Source organism: Oncorhynchus keta, chromosome 10 (assembly GCF_023373465.1).
Source record: "Oncorhynchus keta strain PuntledgeMale-10-30-2019 chromosome 10, Oket_V2, whole genome shotgun sequence".
Classification (NCBI taxonomy): domain Eukaryota; kingdom Metazoa; phylum Chordata; class Actinopteri; order Salmoniformes; family Salmonidae; genus Oncorhynchus; species Oncorhynchus keta.
Genome location: NC_068430.1, coordinates 64,769,120 through 64,795,779, shown reverse-complemented (window position 1 = coordinate 64,795,779; position 26,660 = coordinate 64,769,120). Strand labels below are relative to the sequence as shown.

At 41.8% G+C, this 26,660-nt stretch overlaps 1 protein-coding gene across 3 annotated transcripts; it reads right to left on the bottom strand.

Moving 5' to 3' along the window:
• Positions 1–237: 237 nt before the first annotated feature.
• On the bottom strand, positions 238–26,657 carry LOC118389212 (peroxisomal acyl-coenzyme A oxidase 1). Of its 3 annotated transcripts, none has more exons than XM_035779053.2 (14): positions 26,514–26,657; positions 25,660–25,819; positions 20,926–21,086; positions 15,876–15,983; positions 11,693–11,812; positions 11,361–11,476; positions 9,705–9,874; positions 9,045–9,207; positions 7,733–7,923; positions 6,417–6,593; positions 6,035–6,140; positions 5,701–5,844; positions 2,342–2,548; positions 238–1,992 (listed from the first exon to the last, which is right to left on the bottom strand). In XM_035779053.2, the coding sequence occupies exons 1-14, from the start codon at positions 26,620–26,622 to the stop codon at positions 1,942–1,944; spliced, it is 1,983 nt and encodes a 660-aa protein (XP_035634946.1). In that variant the 5' UTR covers positions 26,623–26,657; the 3' UTR covers positions 238–1,941. The 3 variants fall into 3 exon arrangements, with proteins under 3 accessions (XP_035634946.1, XP_035634945.1, XP_052383568.1); XM_035779052.2 differs by lacking the exon at positions 20,926–21,086 and adding an exon at positions 17,584–17,744; XM_052527608.1 differs by lacking the exons at positions 25,660–25,819; positions 26,514–26,657 and adding an exon at positions 21,665–21,679.
• Between the last annotated feature and the right edge of the window lie 3 nt (positions 26,658–26,660).

Genomic DNA, 26,660 nt, shown 5'->3' with positions numbered 1-26,660 from the left:
GCTTGACACTCCTACCACAATGGCCCTAAATGACGACGCAACGAGGGGGACATGAGACTTTCCCAGCAAAAGCAATATCTCCCCCAAAAAACTAAAGCAAACTAACATTAAAGTCACCTGTGTTGCTATAGTAATATATGGAAAGGATAAGTGTGAGAGCACTTCATTTGACATTTCCACCCATGCAAGAGTTAACACAATTCCAGAAGAAGAATCTACTCAAGAGAAACACTGTCCAAAGGTTTTAAATGCATTGATTTATTGTAAAAGTACAGGTTAATTTCCTAAGAGGTACAATTTTCTGAATCAGATGCATTGCAGTGTTATAATCAAATGTACGAATATAATCTCTAATATAGTCTCTTCTTAATCTTATGAATTATTACACTCAATCCTTTATCCTCCATCCATTTGTAGAATTGGTTCTCGTAAATCCATTCCACTGAAATAAAATGTAAAAATGTTATGAAAACACATGGCTCTGACTTATGAAATCAGACTTTTTTCCTAACACCATCTAGTGGTTGCTTCTGGCAGTCTATGAAACGATGTTAAAGAAAACCATGAACATCATTCGATAGTAAAAAAACAAAATGGAAATATTAAAAACTAAGATCATTAAGCATGACAAATGATTCACTTTTAAAACAATCAGTCTGAATGGATTTCCTATACTATCACAAAAATGTGTTAAAACAAAAATGCGGTAGCTACATAAAAATAATCATACATCCTCCTATTGCAACAAAAATCCACAAAATAAATTGATAAAGCATATTCTGAAATCAAAAATATATGCATGGACCATGTGTGATAATAGTACCATGTTAGCTTCATTACAGTAAGACAAATTCCAATGGCACATCATTTTCCCACAAACTGTTTCAATCATGTATCAATCTGCAACATACTGTGTAAGTCAACAGCAGCAATCGAGTATAAAAATACTTATTTCATTGTACTGAAGAATGTACTTGTCTTCCGAATGCAACATCGGGGTTGTATTCAACAGGCACCAAACGAAAGAAAACTGACTGAAACAGATGGGGGGGGGACTATCTGGACTTGTCCAATAAGAACCTCTTTTTTTCTTTCCATTGCAAGACATTTTACCAGTGTGCCCTAATGAATACAACCTTGTTCTTCAAGCTAGTTTGATTTTCATGTCATTTCTTGGTAATTAAGCCCCACATGGTAGAAAACATCCTCAGGCATATATACACTAGTGGTTTGTATTAAGTACAAGAATTGAAAGGCCCCTTTTCTCAAATCACTAGTATCAGAGTCACACACTGGTATAGCTTACTCATCAACTCGTTAATCATATTCATTACCCCACAACCACAAACTCTCTCACACCTAGACAAGAGACAGGCACACCGTTGCTCATTGCAAACTGACCTGTCAATCACTACTAAAGACAACCATCCACAGTACATTAGTGTCAATTGCTGTCACATGCATGATCAGAAATTATCCAGATTAAAAATGGGATTCACATATCTCAACAAATCGAGAGATTTGCAATGTGATCCAAAGAGTTTGATTAGATCACAAGGATCAGTCATTAAAACCCCTTCATCTTTAGGCCACATCGCATGCGAACTAGTTTTGCTTCCTCTCCATCTTATGTTTTCTCAGACCATCGATTAAATCCATTAACTAGGCACAGGGTATATCAAACTCATAAACTAAAGTACTAGTTTAATACGTCCAGTAGAATGATTGACTCATTAGCAGCACATCAGTAGAGGTGGGGTAAGGAGGCTGGTCTCCAATGGTTCTCCTTTAAAAATGTTCCACCATCTGTGGGTGGAATGAGCCCCTTCCGATTGGTGGACGGGCGGAGGCCATGTTGTGGTCCCACTGTTGGATTGGTGTTGTTAGTGTGCTTCCCGTCCCCGTAGTGGAGGGGTCAGGTGAGAAGGCTCAGGGGTCATCTTACAGCTTGGCCTGCAGAGGTTTCAGGTACTTGTGGTAGGATTCGTGGACCTAGAAGAGAAGGAAGGAGGGTCAATTTGAGTACTCTGCAGGTAGTCTCTTCCACCCACCGGCTACCCCTCTCTGTCGGTAGCAATAGCCTTGGGACAAGGTTACTCTGCAGGAGACTTACTACTACAGCAAATCATTCATTAGATTGCCATCTTTATGTAGGCAAACTACACAATGAACACAGAGATCATTTGGCTCTTGATCATAATCTGAAACAAATCCTTGTAAATGGTTCTCATATGGCCTGTTCATAATAATGAACTAAGGTTAAAAAAATAAATAAACAACAGTAAATTAATTTTCTTCATCTCAGTTTCTCTTTTTGAAGGCAATCTCAATGAACTCTGACCTCTGTCTTGTTGAGAGGTGAGCGGCGGGCCCACTCGAACATGTGCTCATAGACATTGCCGTCGTAGCGTCCCAGGACCGAGTTGAGCATTTCGTCGCAGTAGTCGAAGGCGTCCACCAGGGCCACGGCGTTGGGCCTCAGCTGGGCCAGAAGCTCCTTCAGACGCTGGGACACCTGGGAGAGCTGGGGCACACTCAGGAGACCAGGCTGGAGTGAGGAAGGAATTGTCAGGTCGTTATTATTAAAGAGAATGTGTTCTCAATAAATAAGCGAAAATAGGCTAAAATGTTCAAATGTCATGACAAACTAGTTAGAGACTTTATATGTAGGATCAAACCAAACAAATCGGAAAGTTAGAGTAAGAAGACAACTGATTGCAGCATTACCACAAAAATGGAAGAAGGGAGAAGATAGGGAACTTGTTTGCCTGTCATATATTAAAGAAACAACTTGGCTGAAAGGAATTGGCATACATAGAAACATATACCAGTTTCATTTGAGGACAAGAAAGTTGACAGCTGTGCCACACAGGTTGCAAAATAAATGGGAAGAGATTGTCGATGTACCGATTCCATGGCACATGGTTTATGAACTGGTAAAAAAACAAAACTTGATTCAACAGAGTTTTCGAAATAAATGATATAATTCTTGTCATCAACAGAACGCTATATATATGGAGCATACAACAATCTCAGCTCTGTAGATTTTGCTGCAAAGAGACAGAATTAATAGCTAATTTACTATGGCATTGCCCCTATGTAGCTTGTTCCTGGTCACAGGTTCAGGAATGATAAAAATGTTAAAAAATCAAGATATGCACTAAAAATGAACCTTACAAATAGCAGTGTTGGGCAATTTGGAAAGCCATAGTCAGTCAATAAATAATATAATAATACTCATAGGAAAGGTTTTCATCTTTAACTCAATCTGTGGATACTAAACGATTAGAAAGGTTAAAACATCACACGGCACAATTTGAAAATATATGGCACATAGAAACCAAACGAGGATGGTCTATGGTGTTGGATTCTGGGTCAACTTTGAACATTGAGCTATTAAAGACATGATAGATCAGACGCATAGTATATAAAGGAGTGAGATCTGTAGAAAGACAAGAGTGGCTGTGGAATGTGCTGGGTGGACGGGAGAGTCACGGAAGTACGATAGGTGAGACGAGAGGACATCTGTGGATTAGGCGAAGGAGGGGTTGAGGTCAGGAGGTCAGATCCCCTGAAGGGAGAACTAATGGTTATATTATCCTGATATCCTCTTCCTGTCGAACCATAACATGTAAGGATTGGAGAGAAGGTTGGGTGTCTAAAGTGGAGAATATATACTTGTGATGGTGAGAACATGTTTTTTTTAAGTCTGAATACAGCGGTGTCAACCCTTTGGGAAGAATTAAACTTGGTTAAGCTTCTCTAGTGTCCGTGAGTTATTTACTCTGAAAAATTAGAACCTAATGATGGTGATAGGTGAGATGGGTTGAGAGTGGCTGAGGGGTGTGGTTAAAGAGTTTGTTTGGAAATGTATTACTGTTATGTGACTGCTTTACATAAAAGTTCCATGTATGTAAAAGGTGTTTTATATAAGTACGAGTGTAATACCATGTCTTGCTTAAAACATCATACATGACATTATAAAAATGGATATAGACTTTAGTAAGGGACCCACTTTAGGTCGCATTGAAATTCACATCTTTTTTTTCAAGTACTAGAGTATGTACAGTGTGCAAGTTCTCCCACTTAAAAAGATGAGGCCTGTAATTTTCATCATAGGTACACTTAAACTATGACAGACAAAATGAGAAAAAAAATCCAGAAAATCACATTGTAGGATTTCTTATGAATTTATTTGCAAATTATGGTGGAAAATAAGTATTTGATCACCTACAAATAAGCCAGATTTCTGGCTCTCACAGACCTGTAACTTCTTATTTAAGAGGCTCCTATGTCCACTCGTTACCTGTATTAATGGCACCTGTTTGAACTTGTTATCAGTATAAAAAAGACACCTGTCCACAACCTCAAACCGTCACACTCCAAACTCCACTATGGCCAAGACCAAAGAGCTGTCAAAGGACACCAGAAACAAAATTGTAGACCTGCACCAGGCTGGGAAGACTGAATCTGCAATAGGTAAGCAGCTTGGTTTGAAGAAATCAACTGTGGGAGCAATTATTAGGAAATGGAAGACATACAAGACCACTGATAATCTCCCTCGATCTGGGGCTCCACGCAAGATCTCACCCCATGGGGTCAAAATGATCACAAGAACGGTGAGCAAAAATCCCAGAACCACACGGGGGGACCTAGTGAATGACCTGCAGAGAGCTGGGACCAAAGTAACAAAGCCTACCATCAGTAACACACTACGCCGCCAGGGACTCAAATCCTGCAGTGCCAAACGTGTCCCCCTGCTTAAGCCAGTACATGTCCAGGTCTGTCTGAAGTTTGCTAGAGAGCATTTGGATGATCCAGAAGAAGATTGGGAGAATGTCATATGGTCAGATGAAACCAAAATATAACTTTTTGGTAAAAACTCAACTCGTCGTGTTTGGAGGACAAAGAATGCTGAGTTGCATCCAAAGAACACCATACCTACTGTGAAGCATGGGGGTGGAAACATCATGCTTTGGGGCTGTTTTTCTGCAAAGGGACCAGGACGACTGATCCGTGTAAAGGAAAGAATGAATGGGGCCATGTATCGTGAGATTTTGAGTGAAAACCTCCTTCCATCAGCAAGGGCATTGAAGATGAAATGTGGCTGGGTCTTTCAGCATGACAATGATCCCAAACACACCGCCCGGGCAACGGAGGAGTGGTTTCGTAAGAAGCATTTCAAGGTCCTGGAGTGGCCTAGCCAGTCTCCAGATATCAACCCCATAGAAAATCTTTGGAGGGGGTTGAAAGTCCGTGTTGCCCAGCAACAGCCCCAAAACATCACTGCTCTAGAGGAGATCTGCATGGAGGAATGGGCCAAAATACCAGCAACAGTGTGTGAAAACCTTGTGAAGACTTACAGAAAACGTTTGACCTCTGTCATTGCCAACAAAGGGTATATATAACAAAGTATTGAGATAAACTTCTGTTATTGACCAAATACTTATTTTCCACCATAATTTGCAAATAAATAAATTTAAAATCCTACAATGTGATTTTCTGGATTTTTTTCTCTCATTTTGTCTGTCATAGTTGAAGTGTACCTATGATGAACATTACAGGCCTCTCATCTTTTTAAGTGGGAGAACTTGCACAATTGGTGGCTGACTAAATACTTTTTTGCCCCACTGTATGTAGTCCCTGTATTTTCCCCTGAGAGATAAGTCTGTGATTGCCAGTTGCCATGGTGGTGGTTACCTGGAGGAAGTCTCCGCTGTGCTGTTGGATGCCCTGGAGGGCATAGAGGAGGGCCAGGGTGTTGAGGACAGAGTGAACCCCCATGTCTCCTATCTCCCCCAGCTTAGCTGCAAACAGCTTCACCACCACATAGTGACAGTGGGCCTGGAGATGAAACGGGATGAGGAGAAGAGATGGATGAGAGTTAAATGAGGACCAGAGAGAGAGGAGGAGGAATGAGACAGGTAAAAGAAACTGAAAGAAGGAACCAGAGGGGAAGAGATTAGAGGCATGGGGTGGGGCTCCCTCCCAAAAAACAACACATTCCATATCCCAGGTTGGTAAGGTAACTTACATTAGAGGCTCTGACCAGGTCTATAGCGCTGTTGTTCCAGGCATCCTCCTGACTGACTCTCTTCTGTAGCTCCTGCTGAATACTCTTAGCTGCCACCTCAACCAGCCTAGACACACAGAGAGGCATTGACATGGGAAACCTTTAAACAAAAACTGATGCATGGCTGTCCATAGAGTACAAGTACATTTAGTTGTGTGCTGGTTTGCTGAACTGGTCGACCATTTTAGCTCAACCCATTGCATTGCCTGGCACCAACTAACACATTGCTCTGATTAAAAAGTCTCTGCCATATAATGAACAGCCCTTTGGGACTTAACGAAGATCAAATATCTAAATGGAATCTATTACCATTACATTTTGGTTAGTTTGTAGGCCCACTTACTTGGCAGCTCGCAGTTTGTAAGCCTCCACAAGGCTGGCCAGGTCATTGACGTTGACTACAGTGGGTCGGGAGGACACCGACTGGGGCTGCAGTCTTCGCTCTGACTCGTTCAGGTAGGACACGATGCCACTCAGCTGGTGGCCTGCCGACGCCTGCTGGTAGCTCTTTATCAAGAACCTGGGGAGTGAGGGATGCAAACACGTGAGCAAGACAGTGGATGGGTACGATGGTCACACACAGACAAAGTAGAGATGGGCGATATGGCCAAAATATCATATCACTTTATGTCTAATTTTTGACGTTAACTGACGGTATTTTATGTTTTGGTATAATAAAAAGGGTGGCCACAAATACATTCTACATGGTTTTAAATGGGTCTTTCTCTCTTCTGATTGATTGTTTTATACAAACTTAAACCCCAAATATTTTCAGCCTTTTCATCAATTTCCTTCACTCATTTGTTATAATTTCCACACTAAAATATTTGTTTTGTCTTTGTTTGCCTCTATCGTGACAAAGTAACTTTTCGTTTATGAAAGTACTAATTCTCCTCTGACCATGTCTTTTCAATGGATTCCAATGGCAGTTCTTACTTTCCCCACAAAGGGCATTGTGCTGATTTCTTAGGTGCTTTTGGAACCCCCACTGCCTTACAGGCCCTAGCATATTCATACCACAAAATGACATGTGCGCACCTGAAGCTCTTGCTAGGAAATGATCAGATCTCAACTGTTAGCAGTCACTTACTGGCGGTAAGAACGGACGATTGCAACCATTTTTCAAGTTTCATCACTCAGTTATTTACATTTAACAAAGCAAGCATTGAAATACCAGTATGTAAGGTAAAGTAAACCGGTCCATGCTTTAATACTGGTATATAGTAAAACGCTGTTTACCACCCAGCTCCAACTAAGGACACAAAAACTCATACACACCCATTAATTTGGTCCTAGTCTCACTCACTCCCAATCACCCTTTCCACTGTACACTTCACACTTAGCAGTGCTTACACTGGACACACTCCCAAAAACATGGAGACAGATCAATGCTTTATTGATAATTACTACCTTCGATGTGCAGGGCGCAATATCACACAATAGCTTTTAATACTGGGGTTATGAGCCCTGACTTGCAAGTATTGGAATACATTGTAATGTGTGTTTGTGTGAGATGTATAATGTGACTAATTTATGTTTTTGATTCAGTGAGGAAAAAATTTGTCATTTCACAGTGTGTGTGTGTCATATCTGTGTCTTATATTTGTGTGTGCGAGTGGGTGTTTGCGTCTGCGTGTGCAAGTGTGTGTGTGTGCCTACCTAGCGGTCTGCAGCATCATGACGGTGTTCTCTCCCTCGTAGGTGCACGTGGCCACGAAGTTAACATAGATGTCTGGGAGGGCGCTGCAGCGGGAGTAGCCGTGCCCGCCACACGCCATGCGACACACCTCGATGCCCTCACTGGCCGTCCATGTGGTGAAGGCCTTCAGGCCCGCGGACAGGGCATGGAGCTGGGCACAGGTCAGACGATGGCACAGGTTTATAGTTATATTGACACAGGATGGTAGAGGATGGGCACAGGGCACAGTTATATTGGCACAGAAAAGGTGCAAATTAAAAGTGACATCATTTGTTGATGTGAATGAGGATCTTTTGTTTAAACCCCCTAGAGAGAGTTGATTGATGCATCGGTGCGCCAATCTAAGTTACATAACAACAAAATATCCCCATACAAATCATATCTGTTTAAGCTAGAGATATCGGTCTCTTGCATTGGATGTGTCTCAATCCGCCGCATACGCCAGTGTCGCATCTTCTCATGAAAACGTCTGTAGCGTCCGAACCACCCGAACCAAAGTCGAGACTCTCACAAACACGTTCTCAGTTTGTCTCTACAACCCCCACAAGTGTCAGAACACTAGTCTGAAGATGGTACCGTCGATGTGTGTACTTCTGTTTGGTAGCGTCCGAACCGGTTGGGCAACAAACTCCTGTGAAGATAACTGGTACCGGTTTTAAAAAACAAATTGAAGTTCGAAGGACATTTTCTGCCTACCCAAAAAAGGCGTTAAATATGTAAACTCATTTCTTATGATACTTTTTTTTGACTGTCCTTTTTGACATTATGAATGTGTTATTCAATATGGGTTTTAGTAGTAAAAGCCAAATTAAATATTTTATCAAATAATTGTTTAAAATTAAAAAGCAAACAGCTAAATGATCCATAGTATGACCATCTTAAAACAATTCCATATGTCAGCTTAGCATCCCCCTCCTCCAACGTCTTAGACTAAAGAATAAACACTGACGAAGCCTGTTGTCGAAACACCCCCATTAGACTTCTGCTGCTTAAAATAGATGAAACATTTCAAGACTATTTTCAGTGAGTGCAGTTATTCCATATTTCCTAGTCAGGTCATGTGGTTAGGAAAAAAAACTCCTTTCACGTGGTTAGGGAAAAAAAGCCTTCTTTCATCATGTACTAACTATATCAAGAGGAGGTACTTACTTAGCCTGGGCACCAGTCTGTTTAGCTATCATTCCACTCCTTGAAAAGCATGACACGGAGTACAAGATGTGGAATGTTATTAAAACAGGTTCTGGATTTCAGGCTAATATTTACTGTAAATACCTCTGGTAGTTCACTGAAGTCTCCCTGGCTGATGTCTCCAGTGATGCGGTGGTAGACTTGGTTCATGTACTGACCCACAAATTTGTAGGCATAGGCTGTAGCCAGCAGGGGGAACAGCTTGTACTGTTGGGTCTGGTAGTCCATAATCTGGGGCTCCGGCTCTCTGGAGGAACCACAAAATAAGAATATAGACTTAGACGCAAGGTTAATGGTTCACTATCTTTTTTATGCTAGTCTTTGAAGAACATTGAGATACAGATATTATATGAGTAAGGCTTCCTAATATCTACCCAAACTCTATTTAACATCTATCTACATCAGCTCTCACACAATTATAAGAGTATAGCTTTTGTTAAATGGTAAGGGTTATAGTATTTTGCTTTCTATTCTTGTTTGTGTCTATGAGTGTGTTACTTGTGTATGGATGTGTGGAAGTATATGTGTGAGCATTTTTGTATTCCTTTGACTGTTTATGTATGTTTCAGTAAATGTGTGTATCCAGGGTCATGTTCATTAGGCAACAAGCGGATGAAAACGCACCAAAACATAACACAGGAAAGTAGTGTCTGTACAATAAGAATTTGGATTTCCATCTCAAAATATTTTGCTACAGTGTGACCTACTGAACATGACCCTGGAGTGTCCAGAGCTACAACTGACCCTGAGCGTATCTCAGACTGGTGCCGTACAGAACTGTAGCGGATGGCGATAGTGCAGGACTTGGCGAGGGCGCTGCCCGCTTCCCCTACGATCATGGACCTGATGAACACCATGGTGCCGTAGGTCAGCTTGGCACTGGGAGGCTTCACGTACGTACCGTCTGCCTCCACCTGGTGGGGAGAATACATACTGTCTGTGGCATTGGAGGCTCCTCAGAGGAGGAAGGGGAGGAGCATCCTCCTTAGTGAATTTCAGAATCTTCATTTTTTAAATGAAACTACAATAAATATCTTCACGGCACAAAATAATGAATTAAAACACACTTTTTTGCAATGTAGGTCAGTAGCCACAACAGCACGATGTAGGGTATCCCAATGGTGTTACCAGTTATCGTTTCTGTCCTCCTCTGGGAACATTGACTTCCATACAAAGCCTAGGAGGCTCATGGTTCTCACCCCTTCCACAGACTTACACAGTAATTATGTCAACTTCAAAGCTCTTGCAGCATGAAATGACATTGTCCACCAAATCACAGGATCAAAGAATGAATCTGGCAGTGAAAGCATAAGCTACAGCTAGCTAGCTAGATAGCTAGCAGTGCATAAAATGTGGTGAGTAGTTGACGCAAAGAAACAGAAAGAAAAGTTGAACAAATTCATTCTTTTAAGAGAGTGAGGGAGAGAGAAAGCTAGCTATATGTTGTTGTATTTTTTTTTCACTTAGCTAGCGAATGCAGTTAGCTAGTTGAGCCTACTCAAACACCCGTCTCAAACAGAAACATATTATATGTTAGCTAGCTGGCTATGGCTATCCAACACTGGAACTCTTCAAAATCAAGGTAAGCTTTTGGTTTTATTAATTTATTGCCACCGGGGCCCAATGGTGTAACTGCTAAACTGCTTTCTGACTGTACACTGAACTGCATGATTGTAGCGGGTTTACTAACACATTAGTTCTCGTAGCAATGTAGACTAATATGCGAGAAGGAATACAATAAACAAAGTGATCATGCTTTTTGTATGTGACTGCTATGAACTCAGTTTACGTATGATCAGTAGTGTATTCATTCTGCTGATTCTGTTGAAAAATGTTTCTTAAACTGAAGCAAACCGAACAGAGATAAAATACCTGAATTTGTCCAATATAAACTCTTGTTTGCCACTGTTGAACTAATGATTACATCTTAGATCAGCTAGATGCAGGCAAGAGTGTACAAGGCGGTATTGAATGTCACCGTCACCTTGATTTGAAAAAATGTATCTCTACATTGTAATCTTTCATTCATAGGCTAGGTTGTAGCAACATCATGATGGGTATAGGAAAAAGTTGAGTATCATGCAGTAGCCTAAACCTATTGATGTTACATTGAGCTGGTTGAATGGAATATAAATCACAGTCATCCAATATGCTGTAATAGAAATAAGGCTCATAAATATTTGTATATTTTTAAACGTCCTCCCTCATCTTAGACAACACCGACCGCCACTGGTCTGTGGTATACAGTTCTAGGACAATCAGGTAGTAAGTATATGCTCTCTGTGAGGAATATGCATACAATATACTTCAAAATCAAATCTTTGTGACAGCATTAGAATCAACCAACAGAAACAAAGAACAGTGTCTCCTTGAAATGTGCTTAACTTCCCAGTCGCTCACCTTTGCATATTTCATCAGCATGTGTTCGCGAGGAATTCGTACGTTCTCCAATTTCAGGTAACCATTGTCAACCTCATCAAAGCCAAACTTGGGTCCTATGTCCCCTACCACCACACCTGAGAGTGAAAGAGAGTGAGTTCACTAGACAGTAGGCTACCACCACACCTGAGAGTGAGAGAGAGTGAGTTCACTAGACAGTAGGCTACCACCACACCTGAGAGTGAGTGAGTTCACTAGACAGTAGGCTACCACCAAAGCTACATACAGAGACACAGACAGGCATACTCATAAACACTCCCTTTTTGACGCGCGCACAGCAGTATGTACAGTACCTGGCAGTGGTATGTGTGTGTTCATACTGCGGAGAGGTACGATGAAGGCGTGCAGGCCGTGACACTTCCCCTGGGTGTGGAGCTGGGCCAGAACTATGGCATGGTTAGATGTCTTACCCACTGGAGAGAGAGAGCGAGACGGACAGGGAACGCGAGAGAGCCCATTAGACTCCAATGGATTAATAACATTAGCTATGTCAGTTCTCACTATTCAAATACAGTGGGGAGAACAAGTATGATACACTGCCGATTTTGCAGGTTTTCCTACTTACAAAGCATGTAGAGGTCTGTAATTTTTATCATAGGTACACTTCTACTGTGAGAGACGGAATCTAAAAATCCAGATAATCACATTGTATGATTTTAAGTAATTAATTTGCATTTTATGGCATGACAAGTATTTGATACATCAGAAAATCAGAAGTTAATATTTGGTACAGAAACCTTTGTTTGCAATTACAGAGATCATACGTTTCCTGTAGTTCTTGACCAGGTTTGCACACACTGCAGCAGGGATTTTGGCCCACTCCTCCATACAGACCTTCTCCAGATCCTTCAGGTTTCGGAGCTGTCGCTGGGCAATACGGACTTTCAGCTCCCTCCAAAGATTGGGTTCAGGTCTGGAGACTGGCTAGGCCACTCCAGGACCTTGAGATGCTTCTTACGGGGCCACTCCTTATTTTCCCTGGCTGTGTGTCTTGGGTCGTTGTCTTGCTGGAAGACTCAGCCACGACCCATCTTCAATGCTCTTACTGAGGGAAGGAGGTTGTTGGCCAAGATCTCGCGATACATGGCCCCATCCATCCTCCCCTCAATACGGTGCAGTCGTCCTGTCCCCTCATGCTTCCACCTCTATGCTTCACGGTTGGGATGGTGTGCTTGGGGTTGTACTCATCCTTCTTCTTCCTCCAAACACGGTGAGTGGAGTTTAGACCAAAAAGCTCTATTTTTGTCTCATCAGACCACATGACCTTCTCCCATTCCTCCTCTGGATCATCCAGATGGTCATTGGCAAACTTCAGACGGGCCTGGACATGCGCTGGATTGGGCAGGGGGACCTTGCGTGCGCTGCAGGATTTTAATCCATGACGGCGTAGTGTGTTACTAATGTTTTTTTCTGATACTGTGGTCCCAGCTCTCTTCAGGTCATTGACCAGGTCCTGCCGTGTAGTTCTGGGCTGATCCCTCAATTTCCTCATGATCATTGATGCCCCACGAGGTGAGATCTTGCATGGATCCCCAGACCGAGGGTGATTGACCGTCATCTTGAACTTCTTCCATTTTCTAATAATTGCTCCAACAGTTGTTGCCTTCTCACCAAGCTGCTTGCCTATTGTCCTGTAGCCCATCCCAGCCTTGTGCAGGTCTAAAATTCTACCCCTGATGTCCTTGCACAGCTCTCTGGTCTTTGCCATTGTGGAGAGGTTGGAGTCTGTTTGATTGAGTGTGTGGACAGGTGTCTTTTATACAGGTAACAAGTTCAAACAGGTGCAGTTAATACAGGTGAGGTTAATAATGAGTGGAGAACAGGAGGGCTTCTTAAAAAGAAAAACTAACAGGTCTGTGAGAGCCGAAATTCTTACTGCTTAGTAGGTGATCAAATACTTATATCATTCAATAAAATGCAAATTAATTACTTAAAAATCATACAATGTGATTTTCTGAATTTTTGTTTTAGATTCCGTTTCTCACAGTTGAAGTGTACCTATGATAAAAAATTGCAGACCTCTACATGCTTTGTAAGTAGGAAAACCTGCAAAATCGGCAGTGTATCAAATACTTGTTCTCCCCACTGTAACTTGATTGAAAAAATGTGGCAGTAATTTAAGTCTCTGGTCCACACTACAATGAGAATCAGCAGTAAATGATCTTGTTCAGCAATGTTGTGGAATGGGTTTTCTTCAAAAGCTAAGTTCACATCATTTACTGGCGATTGGTTTGATTGTACTCAGACCTTGACTTTTTCCATATTTTTGTTACATTACAGTCATTCTAAAATGGATTTAAAAAATGATAATCCTCAGGAATCTACACACAATACCCCATAAAGACCAAGCAAAAACAGAAATACCTTATTTATACAAGTATTCAGACCCTTTCCTTTGAGGCACGAAATTGAGCTCAGGTGCATCCTGTTTCCATTGGTCATCCTTGAGATGTTTCTACAACTTGATTCAAATCCACCTGTGGTCAATTAAATTGACTTGACATGATTTGGAAAGACACACACCTGTCTATATACGGTCCCACAGTTTACAGTGCATGTCAGCGAAAAACATCAAGCCATGAGGTTGAAGGAATTGCCATAGAGCTCCGAGACAGGATTGTGTCGAGGCACAGATCTGGGGAAGGGTACCAAAATATTTCTGCAGCATTGAAGGTCCCTAAGAACAGTGGCCTCCATCATTCTTAAATGTAAGTAGTTTGGAACCACCAAGACTCTTCCAAGAGCTGGCTGCCAAGCCAAACTGAGCAGTCAGGGGAGAAGGGCCTTGGACAGGGAGGTGACCAAGAACCTGATGGTCACTAACAGAGCTCTAGAGTTCCTCTGTGGAGAACCTTCCAGAAGGACAACCATCTCTGCAGAACATTTACATTACATTTAAGTCATTTAGCAGACGCTCTTATCCAGAGCGACTTACAAATTGGTGCATACACCTTATGACATCCAGTGGAACAGCCACTTGCATCTAAATCTTTTTTTTTTGGGGGGGAGAAGGATTACTTACCCTTACTTACCCTATCCTAGGTATTCCTTGAAGAGGTGGGGTTTCAGGTGTCTCCGGAAGGTGGTGATTGACTCCGCTGTCCTGGCGTCGTGAGGGAGTTTGTTCCACCATTGGGGGCCAGAGCAGCGAACAGTTTTGACTGGGCTGAGCGGGAACTGTACTTCCTCAGTGGTAGGGAGGCGAGCAGGCCAGAGGTGGATGAACGCAGTGCCCTTGTTTGGGTGTAGGGCCTGATCAGAGCCTGGAGGTACTGAGGTGCCGTTCCCCTCACAGCTCCGTAGGCAAGCACCATGGTCTTGTAGCGGATGCGAGCTTCAACTGGAAGCCAGTGGAGAGAGCGGAGGAGCGGGGTGACGTGAGAGAACTTGGGAAGGTTGAACACCAGACGGGCTGCGGCGTTCTGGATGAGTTGTAGGGGTTTAATGGCACAGGCAGGGAGCCCAGCCAACAGCGAGTTGCAGTAATCAAGACGGGAGATGACAAGTGCCTGGATTAGGACCTGCGCCGCTTCCTGTGTGAGGCAGGGTCGTACTCTGCGGATGTTGTAGAGCATGAACCTACAGGAACGGGACACCATCAAATCAGGCCTTTATTGTACAGTGGCCAGACGGAAGCCACTCCTCAGTAAAAATGCACATGATAGCACACTTGGAGTTTGCCAAAAGGCACCTAAAGACTCGCAGACCATGAGAAACAAGATTCTTTGGTCTGATGAAACCAAGATTGAACTCTTTGGCCTGAATGCCAAGCGTCAACTCTGGACGAAACGTTGCACCATCCCTACGGTGAAGCATGGTGGTGGCAGCATCATGCTGTGGGGATATTTTTCATCCCTGCTCCAGAGCATTCAGGACCTCATACTGGGGCAAAGGTTCACCTTCCAACAGGACAACGACCCTAAGCACACAGCCAAGACAACGCAGGAGTGGCTTCGGGACAAGCCTCTGAATGGGAGACTAGTCAGGATCAAGGGAAAGATGAACTTAGCAAAGTACAGAGAGATCATTGATGAAAACCTGCTCCAGAGCACTCTGAACCTCAGACTGGGGCAATGGTTCACCCTAAGCATACACAGCCAAGACAAAGCAGGAGTGTCTTCGGGACAAGTCTCTGAATGTCCTTGAGTGGCCCAGGCAGAGTCTGGACTTGGACCTGATCGAACATCTCTGGAGAGACCTGAAAATAGCTGTCCAGCAACGCTCCCCAGCCACCTGACACTCAATGCTGTAATTGCTGCCAAAGATGCTTCATCAAAGTACTGAGTAAATGGTCTGAATACTTATGTAAATGTAACATTTCTGAACCTGTTTTTGCTTTGTCATTATGGGTATTGTGTGTAAATTGAAGGGGGAAAAAAATATATAATCCATTTTAATATAAGGCTGTAAAGTAACAAAATGTAGAAAAAGTGTATGTGTATGGGCCCTGAAGCTAAAGTGTGTCCGTGTACTCACGTCCCCCAGGCCACCACTTTATGGAGGTGATGGTCGGACTGTTCAGGACAAACTCCTGGGTGGCCGGGTCATATGTTGCCGTGGTTTCAAGCCCCCTGAGGTGGGTGCCTAGGCAACGAGAAAGACACCAAGGACCCCCAAACAACACGAAAACCAAGTTATCACTAAGTTACGGCAGGAGGACATTGATGTTTCCAAATATTATGCAGTGCAAAACTGAAAAAATGACTAGCCATCAATCTCAACTAACGCAACTTCTAACTTTTTTTTAACCACCTCATTCCCTCATGGGGAAAAAAAGTTATTCTATTCTATAGTGGAAGGTGTTTGACAGATCAAAACCCAAATAAAATCCAATCTATTTCTTACAATTTGCATAGGTGTACGGTTTAGGACTGTCAAAGTTAACATGACTTTTTTATGCTTCGGTTTTAGTTCTCAGGTCAAAATACGTAAGCAAATTATCCCAGTTCTAGTAGCAGCTGCTTGTGACTAGTTCATGAAGAACATGGATCAGAAGCCTAGGCTAGATCTAATAGCTGTATTATATTTTACATGAACTCAGACCTGGCTGAGCTGTTAGTTTTCTGTGGAACTCATAACATTGTCAGACAGGTTTAAATGCTCTTTGTATCCATAGAGCCAGTTCTTTCCCCGCCCTCCTATAGTCAACCCTCCCATTAGAAATTGGAAGGAATGAAGCGTTAACAGTACTTGAGTGTGTACGTGGGCAACTGTTAAACTTCAAGAACATTGATAAGAGGGAGTAGGCCTACTTAAACATTGAGACCGTTCCAGTGACTTTTGTGTTATGGTGAAACATTTTGATACAGAATATTTTGTGTTTCTTTCCTTAACAACCAAAACATAGTATGCCTGCCACTAACTCAATTCATTATTTTAATTGTTTGACAGCCCTATTACGTTTATACCGTGAGGTTACATGTTATGAAGGACATAGGTTGTCTGTCTTTAAACTCAATATACTTCCAAACACAGTAAGGGGGACAAAAGGGACAGAGGTGGTGGGGGGTACCTGTTTTGGACAGGAAGTCACTGAGGAGGCTTTACAAGTGGGCATGAACGGTCACTGTGGCTGGCAACAAGATTGTGTGAGAAAAATATGATTCCTGTGTATTATTTATAATTCCACACTATGAGGCTGGAATAATACTGTGAAATTGTGAAAATTATAATGCCCTTTTAGTGCAAGAGCTGTTTGAAAAGACAGCCTAAAATGTCAGCTTCTTTTGGTGGAATGGAGTTTTGGAATGCCTGGTGACATCATCAGGCAGTAAATTAGTACCAAAAATCTCTGCCAATAACAGCTAGTTTTCAGTATCCCCCTCCATACTCAGACCACTCCCAGAAGGTGCTAGCAAAATTCTTGTTTGATAAATTGCTCTTTGCTAAGAGGCCATTTGTTTCTTTTTGACCATTTTAATTGAAAACAATCACACTAAGGTAATTAATTGTTACCCAGAAATAATTTGTTATTTAGATAAAAAAGACTGCATTGGACCTTTAACAACACAAACATTTTGTCGGTGGAGACGTTTTTACACAAAATTCCCTGACGAGTACGGGAGAGTTCTCTGGTGGCTCGACTCAAATGTTTAAGAGGGTGGGCATGCATCTCTTGTCCACTCCACAGAGCATGTGGGTGACGGGAGGTTGGTGACCAGGTACGGTTTGTTCGGCATTTTACCGTGGCCCATCTCTGTCTGTGCGTAGGTGCCGATGATATCCAGGTTCCAGGCGGGTATGAAGAATGTCTCCATCTGCTCAGGACTGGACTGGTTCAGCAAGGTGGGCAGGAACATTGCCAGGTGGAGGTCCAGCGGCTCCGCCCGCCCACGGTGCACACAGCTGGGGCAGGGACAAGGGGCAAGGAGGGCAAGGGGTAGGGGATAGGAGGGTAGTTTGAAGGGAGGAGATGGTAAAATGGTATAGGACATTGGGGGGGGCATGCAAAATATGGTATAGCCAAGGAAAAAAATATAATTTTTAGGCATAGAATAATATAATGGGACATGACAATGGAGAGAAGGTTGGAAAATATGAGAGATTGGAAGTGTTAGTAAATAACATTTTGGGGGCAGAGAGTTTGGGGGCAGAGAGGATGGATGAATAGATGGGGAGTGCAAGAATTCATATAAAAAATGTAAAACAACTGTGAGCTAGTCATGCAAACTGACCGCGGAGAACTGAATTAGAATCATCTGCATTTAGACCTGGCTTGAATCAAGAAACGTTTGATTAAGTTCATTCATTCAAAATAACATTCTCATGCATGACTGTTGCAACCTTTCATTTATTTGCCTGAAATGTTCATTTCCAAAAGCAGTGTAACCTGTACTCTCTCATTTCACTGAAAAAAAACATTTTAAATTCCAAATTAACTGGCAAATTCTGGGCTGTGTTCATTAGGCACCCAATGGAAGAAAACTGACACAAGAAGGGACTAACTGGACTTGGTCCATTAAGAAATGGCCAATTTAGTTTTACATTGTAAAAGTATTTTCATTGCATGGCCTAATGAACACAACCCTGAACACAACCCTGAGGAGGTAAAATGTCAAATGTGTGACAACCAATAAATCAACATTATACTCTATGCTAATGGTACCAACTAAGTGCAGTGCAACTAGCAGTTTTAAAGCAGACTCTTTAGTCCAGGGTAGGTAACCGTGCTCCTGGAGGGCCACGGGTACTGCAGGATTTTGTTCCAAGTATGCACCACACCTGACCAATTGCACTATTTCAGTGATTTCCTAAATTCACACACCTGGTTTTCCAGGTTGGTTAAATCAAAAATATAAAGTGCCTGCAAAACTCCAGGATCACGGTTGCCTACCCCTGCTTTAGTTTATAAGGAAGGGTGAAGCAGCTGTAGGGGCATTTAAGGTTAAGACAATAGGCAGTTTTCCAATAGGCAGTATTCGACAAAAGTAATGTCGGCCAAAAAATCTGAGCGATATGTGTTACGGAAACGGCAGGTCGCCTAGTGGTTAAGACTGTTGGGTCAATAACCGAAAGGTTACTGGTTCAAATCCCCGAGCAGACTAGGTGAAACAAATCTGCCCTTGAGCAAGGCACTTTTGCTCCAGGGTCGCTGTCTTTAATGGCTGATCCCTGGACGTGACCCCACTCTCTGAGGGTGTCAGAGGGAGTGGGAAATCAAAAATAAACTAACTTATTTCCAATTCACACATTCTTACACACTTATACATGTGCGAAATAGGACAAATGTAAGCACCTACCTAATTATTATTAATAGATATAGGAGACATTTTCCACCGATCGGCAACATTTTTACAAGTTCGACAGGTGGACATTTCTTTTGTCGAACTTTCTTCATTGCGACAGATGATGGAACCAGTGTTTTTCGAATAAATGCTGATTGCCACAAATTTGAAGGTACACGGGCATGTGACGTTGTCACGTAACTATACAAATAATGTTTCTTTACAGGAAAAGGATTATCCTGACTTTCTTACACCTTGCTTTTCTGGTTGGCTGGTAAGTTTCACTATCCAATTATTTCCCATCTACGGGAGTGCAAATTTCACCATGGCACGGACAGTCGCGATACGTTGGCACATGCGAATTATTATAATATGGAAAATATTAGTAAATTATTGCATTCTATCCATGCTGGCTTTCGCAGGCTACCTGCGACATGAAACAGATGGGTGAGAGGGCATACAGGGTGTTGCCAATTTATTCATGATATAATTGCCTGCTGTTGTGCGTTTCTATTTTAATTATTTAATTGTCAATAAAAAAAACAGCTGGATTTAATGACCTCGCACCTCAACATTTTTTTTCGCAAAATCCCAAAGTGTTGAATTAAAATGTAGTGGTCAGTGTTTCCATTACCCAATTAGGAAAATTGTATGCAAACTTGAAAAGTTCATGGAAACCTAGAACAGAACAGGCCTTCAGAATATTCTGAACAGCCAGTCCTGGACATTCCCTGGAGTATAATTGTCATGGAAATGCCATGGTTACGTGATCGTGAATAATGTCCACGTCGCAGCTTCATAGAGGTGAAACATTGGCAACAAGAGACATCTGGCATGTCCAAAATTATCTTACATCGCACAGATTTCTCTGCTTTCAGATGAACAATGGGATATTCAGGGCTCTGAAACTCTTCCCACTCTGCATGTTCTTTGGCAGGACACCGTGTGCCTTCCCTATGAGTTGAGACTTCGACAGACAAGAACAATTGTTAGACCTATATTCATTCATCCAAGCCATTCATTCACAGCCAAACAATTAGGCCTACCTCCATCCACTCAAATGCACAATTCAAAATGTTAGGTCATTTGCGTAAAAAAATGTCCAAATTCTACAGTGTTAGGGTTAATCATTTGTAATGAGTAGACTAGATTCAAAGAAAATTGGGAGTAGGTGAAAATCAAGACTTAATAGCAATCAGAGTTAAATGACATTAGCTTGGAAACAACTCATTAGGCTAATAGGCCACTACTAGCAGAAGGAGAAGAAATAAAAGGGGTTTGAGAAATGGAATGAAACTAAACTAGACAGGAGGCATTTGGGTTCTTCGGAAAATGATTTTTTAATATCGTTTAAGCGCAATGTTAGGGATTTTTTTTTACCTTCAATTTATTTTTTCACCTTTTCCAAGGTATTGGGCAGTTTATGAGGACTCTAAAAACAGACTGGCAATCATGACATTTTGAATCCAGCATATTCGTTTCGGCTATTCAGTTTAGCTAATAACTATTGAGTTATGCCTACTGTTTGGGCACATTTTGTCTACAAACAACTACAGTGATCTGTCAAACACCTACACATAATCACTTTCAATCAAAATGTCAACCCCATGATTTGAAAACAATATTAAAAGAAAATCCTATGTCAAAGATCGACAACTGTCCATCCCTAAGCATCCCTGTCATCCTTTCCAATAATTCAAACATAACTAGCAGGCCAAATATAAAACAATTGCACAAGCACTTTGTTGTATAAATTGTGCTATTACGTTATCACTATTATAAATTCTCTGTATGGGACTGACCGTGCCCCAACTCTGTCTGGGCGTAGGTGCCCTTGGCCTTGAAGGACTCGGCCAGGGGGACCCACTTCTTGAACTGCTCCTTGTTACACTGGGTGTACAGGGTGGGGAGGAACATGCTGAAGTGGAGCCCCAGAGCCTCTTGATGGTTGCCCCGAAACACGCTGAGGGAGGGGGACAGACACACAGGTTGACGGATGGACAGACACACAGGTTGACGGATGGACAGACTGGACCACTCAGCAGGTTTGTGGTAATTTTACTCGTTTTTTTTTTTTTAAAAGGGGAGGTTCTACCTAAACTTGTCCAATAAGAATGTGCATTTTAGTTTTCCATTTCAAAGTGTTTCGCTCCTACTTAAAAGGACACAGGTTTAGGGTTGACACTAGTGTCAACATGACCTTACTGTAAAAGCAAGGCTTCTTATTTTTTTAAAGGGATTCTGCAAGATTCTGGTCATTAATCATGGAAGTCTATAGGTATGCGGTAGTTAGCGTTCACTCGCAAAACTACATCTAATGTCCTTCATACTGCACGGAGAGACATAAAAATAGTACCCACGAGTTTCTGACTCTGGGTAAGTAGAAAACTGCTTAATTGATAGAATCTTGCAGTATCCCTTTAAAGACACGCTCTGGGTCTTAGACGACCACTAAGTATTTTTCTTAACTCCCCTTTTGGGCTAGATGTGTCAATGTGTAGTTCATACATGCATAATCTATGAGCAGAATTACTGTCTTACCTCAATTAGCCATGAAATCCCTAGTTTGAAAGCAACTGTCTACATGAAGCTGTGCAGTGCCATTTTACCCCACATGGGCCAGCCCCCTAACAATTAGAGTTCTAGCCAATTGGCTTCAGCTCCTCACTATTTGAGTGATAGCAAGCTAGACGCGTGCACACACACAGTAGAATGACAGAGAGCAATGATGTGGTGCACATATGTGACATAGTACACCATTTTGGGGGCTTACTTCTGGCTCATGAGCGCTACTTTCAGAAGTACTGGCTAAAAAGTATACAAAAGCACCTGAGAATCGAACACTTTAGAAAAAATATTGACATTGGACAAACCCAATCCCTTTAGTTTCACTATGAAATGTGCTCCGATTTGCCTCGTCATTGTCATATTGAGAAATAGATGTTTTAAAAGACTTACAAAGAGAAAATATAGGTTCCTGGCTGAGGCCTTTAATATGTAACTTCTGACTTTTATACTTGACTTGGGATAAGGCAAATATGCAGTTTGAACAAGTGAAAGGGTATGACATAGCATAGCCTGTGAACTAGTTTTAATCTTGATGTGACCTAGTTTTAAACTTGATGTGACCTTTGCTCTACCTAGATAGTGCTGGCCTGCAGCAGTACTCCATGACTCACACATATTAGGGAATGGGTTTGGAAATAATTTCACTATTAGAATAGTATGATGAATTATTTTTGATATCCAGATATTTGATATACATGTTGTTGTTTTTTAAGTTTGTTTTTGTTAAGCTGAGCACTGCTACGTGAGGGAGAGTCAGGCGCTCTACTGAGGGGCCTTGTGTGTAATCAGAATGGAGGGAGCAGACGGAGGAAGATGGCTAATAAAGATTATTGCCTAGTCAGACCATTATTCTGGTGATTTGATTCTCTTTTGGTCCTTCTGTAGCTCAGTTGGTAGAGCATGGCGCTTATAACGCCAGGGTAGTGGGTTCGATCCCCGGGACCACCCATACGTAGAATGTATGCACACATGACTGTAAGTCGCTTTGGATAAAAGCGTCTGCTAAATGGCATATATTATTATTATATATTTTAGTCCCCATTTGGACTAATCTTCCAAGAGTCCTTAAACATTAAAATACCATTTATAATACGAACACATTTCCACATATAACACACTATTACAAACATACATAATATACTAACATAATGACCCAATAAATACTCAATTTAAAAAAATATTGATTCTTCATCTACTATAGTCCCACAACATTTCTATGTATTATATTTAAATTGTTTTAAAATAATGTTTACATTTATATATTGAAAGGTTTCTAGTTTGCTCAGTTAATTTATTCCATTTCTTTATTGCTCTAAATCGAAATGTTCTTTTGCCTATTTCTCTTTTCTGTTGAGACGCATAGATGGTGGACAATCAATTCCTAGTATTTACGGAATGTCAGTCTCTTACCAACTGAATACTGTTGTGAATAGAACTTGGCCGTTTTAAATTATGTATATTATTAAATAAAATAATCATGTTCCTTTCAATTATCTTATCGATTGATGACCAACCAAGAACATTGTGCATGACTGCAACATAATAACCATATCTCCACCTTAAAACAATCCTTGCTGCTTTGTTCTGTGCAATCTACAGCCTCCTAACTTCACTTGATGATGCATTTGATAGTGATAGTCTTGATTATACAATAAAAGTCTACTTCTCATTTTGCTCACTTTTAATGCCATCATTGTATTACATCTTACATTGCATTCGTGAGTTCTCTCTCTCTACTTGCTACAGATCAACGCTTTGATTGGCCAACATAAAACAAGTTACACATACATGAAGGCTCTCGGAGGTCACACGTCATTAAAACGTTTATTCAATTAATCATTTGAAACATCATCCTGCTGTTTAATCAGTTTCTTGATATGCAACACCTGTCAGGTGGATGGATTATGTTTGCAAATGAGTAATGCTCACTAACAGGGATGTAAACAAATTTGATCACAGAATTTGAGAGAAATAAGCTTTTTGTGCGTATGAACATTTTCTGGGAACTTTTATTTCACCTCATGGAACACGGGACCAATACTTTACATGTTGGGTTTATTTTTTGTCTATTACTGCCCTGTTGGGTAGAGCTCTGAAGTTAAGAATTTCACTGTACTTGTACCCCCTAAAAATGATACTCACAAGTATTCTAATACCAGCGTTCGGATATTCGAATAAGGGTGCACATCCCTAACACACATGCACACAAACCTTTATAGCCACATGGCAGAGTGCCAGGGTCTTGCCCCATAGGCAATTATGTAACAGTGCATAAAACTACAGTACCCCATTGCTTCACCATATATAAACACTGCTCAAAAAAATAAAGGGAACACTAAAATAACACATCCTAGATCTGAATGAATTAAATATTCTTATTAAATACTTTTTTCTTTACATAGTTGAATGTGCTGACATCAAAATCACACAAATTATCAATGGAAATCAACTTTATCAACCCATGGAGGTCTGGATTTGGAGTCACACTCAAAATTAAAGTGGAAAACCACACTACAGGTTGATCCAACTTTGATGTAATGTCCTTAAAACAAGTCAAAATGAGGCTCAGCAGTGTGTGTGGCCTCCACGTGCCTGTATGACCTCCCTACAACGCCTGGGCATGTTTCTGATGAGGTGGTGGATGGTCTCCTGAGGGATCTCCTCCCAGACCTGGACTAAAGCATCCGCCAACTCCTGGACAGTCTGATGCAACGTGGCGTTGGTGGATGGAGCGAGACATGATGTCCCAGATGTGCTCAATTGGATTCAGGTCTGGGGAACGGGCGGGCCAGTCCATAGCATCAATGTCTTCCTCTTGCAGGAACTGCTGACACACTCCAGCATTGTCTTGCATTAGGTGGAACCCAGGGCCAACAGCACCAGCATATGGTCTCACAAGGGTTCTGAGGATCTCATCTCGGTACCTAATGGCAGTCAGGCTACCTCTGGCGAGCACATGGGAGGACTGTGCGGCCCCCCAAAGAAATGCCACCCCACACCATGACTGACCCACCGCCAAACCGGTCATGCTGGAGGATGTTGCAGGCAGCAGAACGTTCTCCACGGACGTGTTGCTTCCTAAGTGGACAGTTTGATTTCACAGAAGTGTGATTGACTTGGAGTTACATTGTGTTGTTGAAGTGTTTCCTTTATTTTTTTGAGCAGTATATGTATGTATATATATATATATATATATCAGACTTTGATCAGGAAGATACCAACAAACTCCTCATAAGATGACAATGCAATTACTCTTGAGGCTAATAGCAGGCAATACATTACCATGGGGTGTGGAGAAGACTTTAGCATATAGGTGAAAGGCTTAGAGACTGTTTGCATAATTTCATCAAATGCTGCGTTTTGCTTCAGTGTGTCCAAAGCAGCATCGATACAGCCAACTGCACTTCAAACCTCAAAACAAGCATGAGAGAAACCTCATCGATGTTTGTCACGCTGTGTTAACCATTAAAACCTTCTGTGAAATGTTAAGAGAAAAAAACATCCGTGAAATGTGATGACTGGAGGATACCGAGAAGTATGACATTTGCTTTGATCATCCCAAACCCTTACAGAATTCATACAGTCCATTGAAATCAAATCCTGCTTGTAGACAACAAAACTAGCCCAAAACGATCTTAATTTCCCCACCTTTCATTACTTTCACCTGCATCGGCCATTACATCTAACAGGTTAGCTGAAGACAACTATGGACAAAACCCTATATCTATTTTCACATTTCCAGTTGTGATGTGCAGGTCCATAGCATTTACACTGACGTCATTTAACAGACGCTCTTATCCAGAGCAACTTACAGGAGAAATTAGGGTTAAGTGCTTTACTCAAGGGCATATCACCATATTTTGGGATTCAAACCAGCGACCTTTCAGTTACTGACCCAACGCTCTTAACCGCTAGGCTACTTGCCGCCCATAGCAGGTAGCTGGCCTGGGTCTGTGTCCCAGCCTTACCTCTTGTAGCAGTAGATTTCCTCAGGGTCTGAGATCCCATACTCTCTGAGCTTCAGGATCATCTGGGCACTCTTCTTCACGGCGGCATCGTATCGCTCGCTCCTGGACAGGAAGTTGAGGTCCTCACTTTGGAAGTCGGGGTCACTGATTACCAGGGACTCTGTGGAGGATATGGAAGATTGGGGGGGGGGGGGTTAAGACATCAGGGTAAACATAGCCTCTGAAACCCAGGCTTCTCACACAAGATGAGATCTTGGAAGGGTGGCCATGCGAGACTAGGTTGAACATTATGTGCAAATTGTGTAGTTTTACCATTGGATAAATACATGTCTAATATCATTAGCTACATTTCTATCTGCAACATAATACCATGTTATGTCTTATTTGTTTTGATTATGATGCCATAATGAGTCCTGCATGGGGTCAACCATCACTATACAAACAGCCAGTCGGTCAAACAACGACTGTTGCTATATGATGGGCTCAAGTGACCCTAACCTAACTTTCTAGCTAGCAAGGTTGCTGCTAGCTGTCTATGTTATCTGGCAATACACAAATCAGAGCCTTGTTTACACAAACAGCATGCACAAGTTACAATGAATGCAAAATAAATGGCCTTCATCTTGTCATTAGTTCACAATTATGAACAGCGGACTGGTCATAACTACTGTTACTACAACAACAGATAGATAACTAACTGGCTAACCTGGCAAAGACAGCCGATAATGTCCGTGCAGATCTAGCGGCCACTATCGGTGGCCTAGGCTATGTATAACCAACCTTCGCTAATGTCGGATAGCTAGCCAGTTATCAACTTGTTTTGTTAGACACAAAACAAGACATTCCAACCTTACCAATTTCTCTTCTTCTTTTGGTCTTCTCGATGCCTCCGTCCAGGATATGTGTGAGTTTCTCCACGTTAAATGTAGCGTTCTCACGCTCTCTAGTTATGTCAGGATTCATGGCGAAATAAATAATATTTCCCTTTGCAAAAGACGACG

What these genes read in the sequence shown, in the direction of transcription:
- LOC118389212 (XM_035779053.2), bottom strand. Translation starts at nt 26,622, where the DNA reads ATGAATCCTGACATAACTAGAGAGCGTGAGAACGCTACATTTAACGTG. An exon ending in CAGTCTGAGATACGCTCAGG is followed by an intron (nt 9,208 to 9,704) that starts GTCAGTTGTAGC and finishes TGGTTCCTCCAG; the next exon opens with AGAGCCGGAGCCCCAGATTA. An exon ending in TACAAACTGCGAGCTGCCAA is followed by an intron (nt 6,141 to 6,416) that starts GTAAGTGGGCCT and finishes CTGTGTGTCTAG; the next exon opens with GCTGGTTGAGGTGGCAGCTA.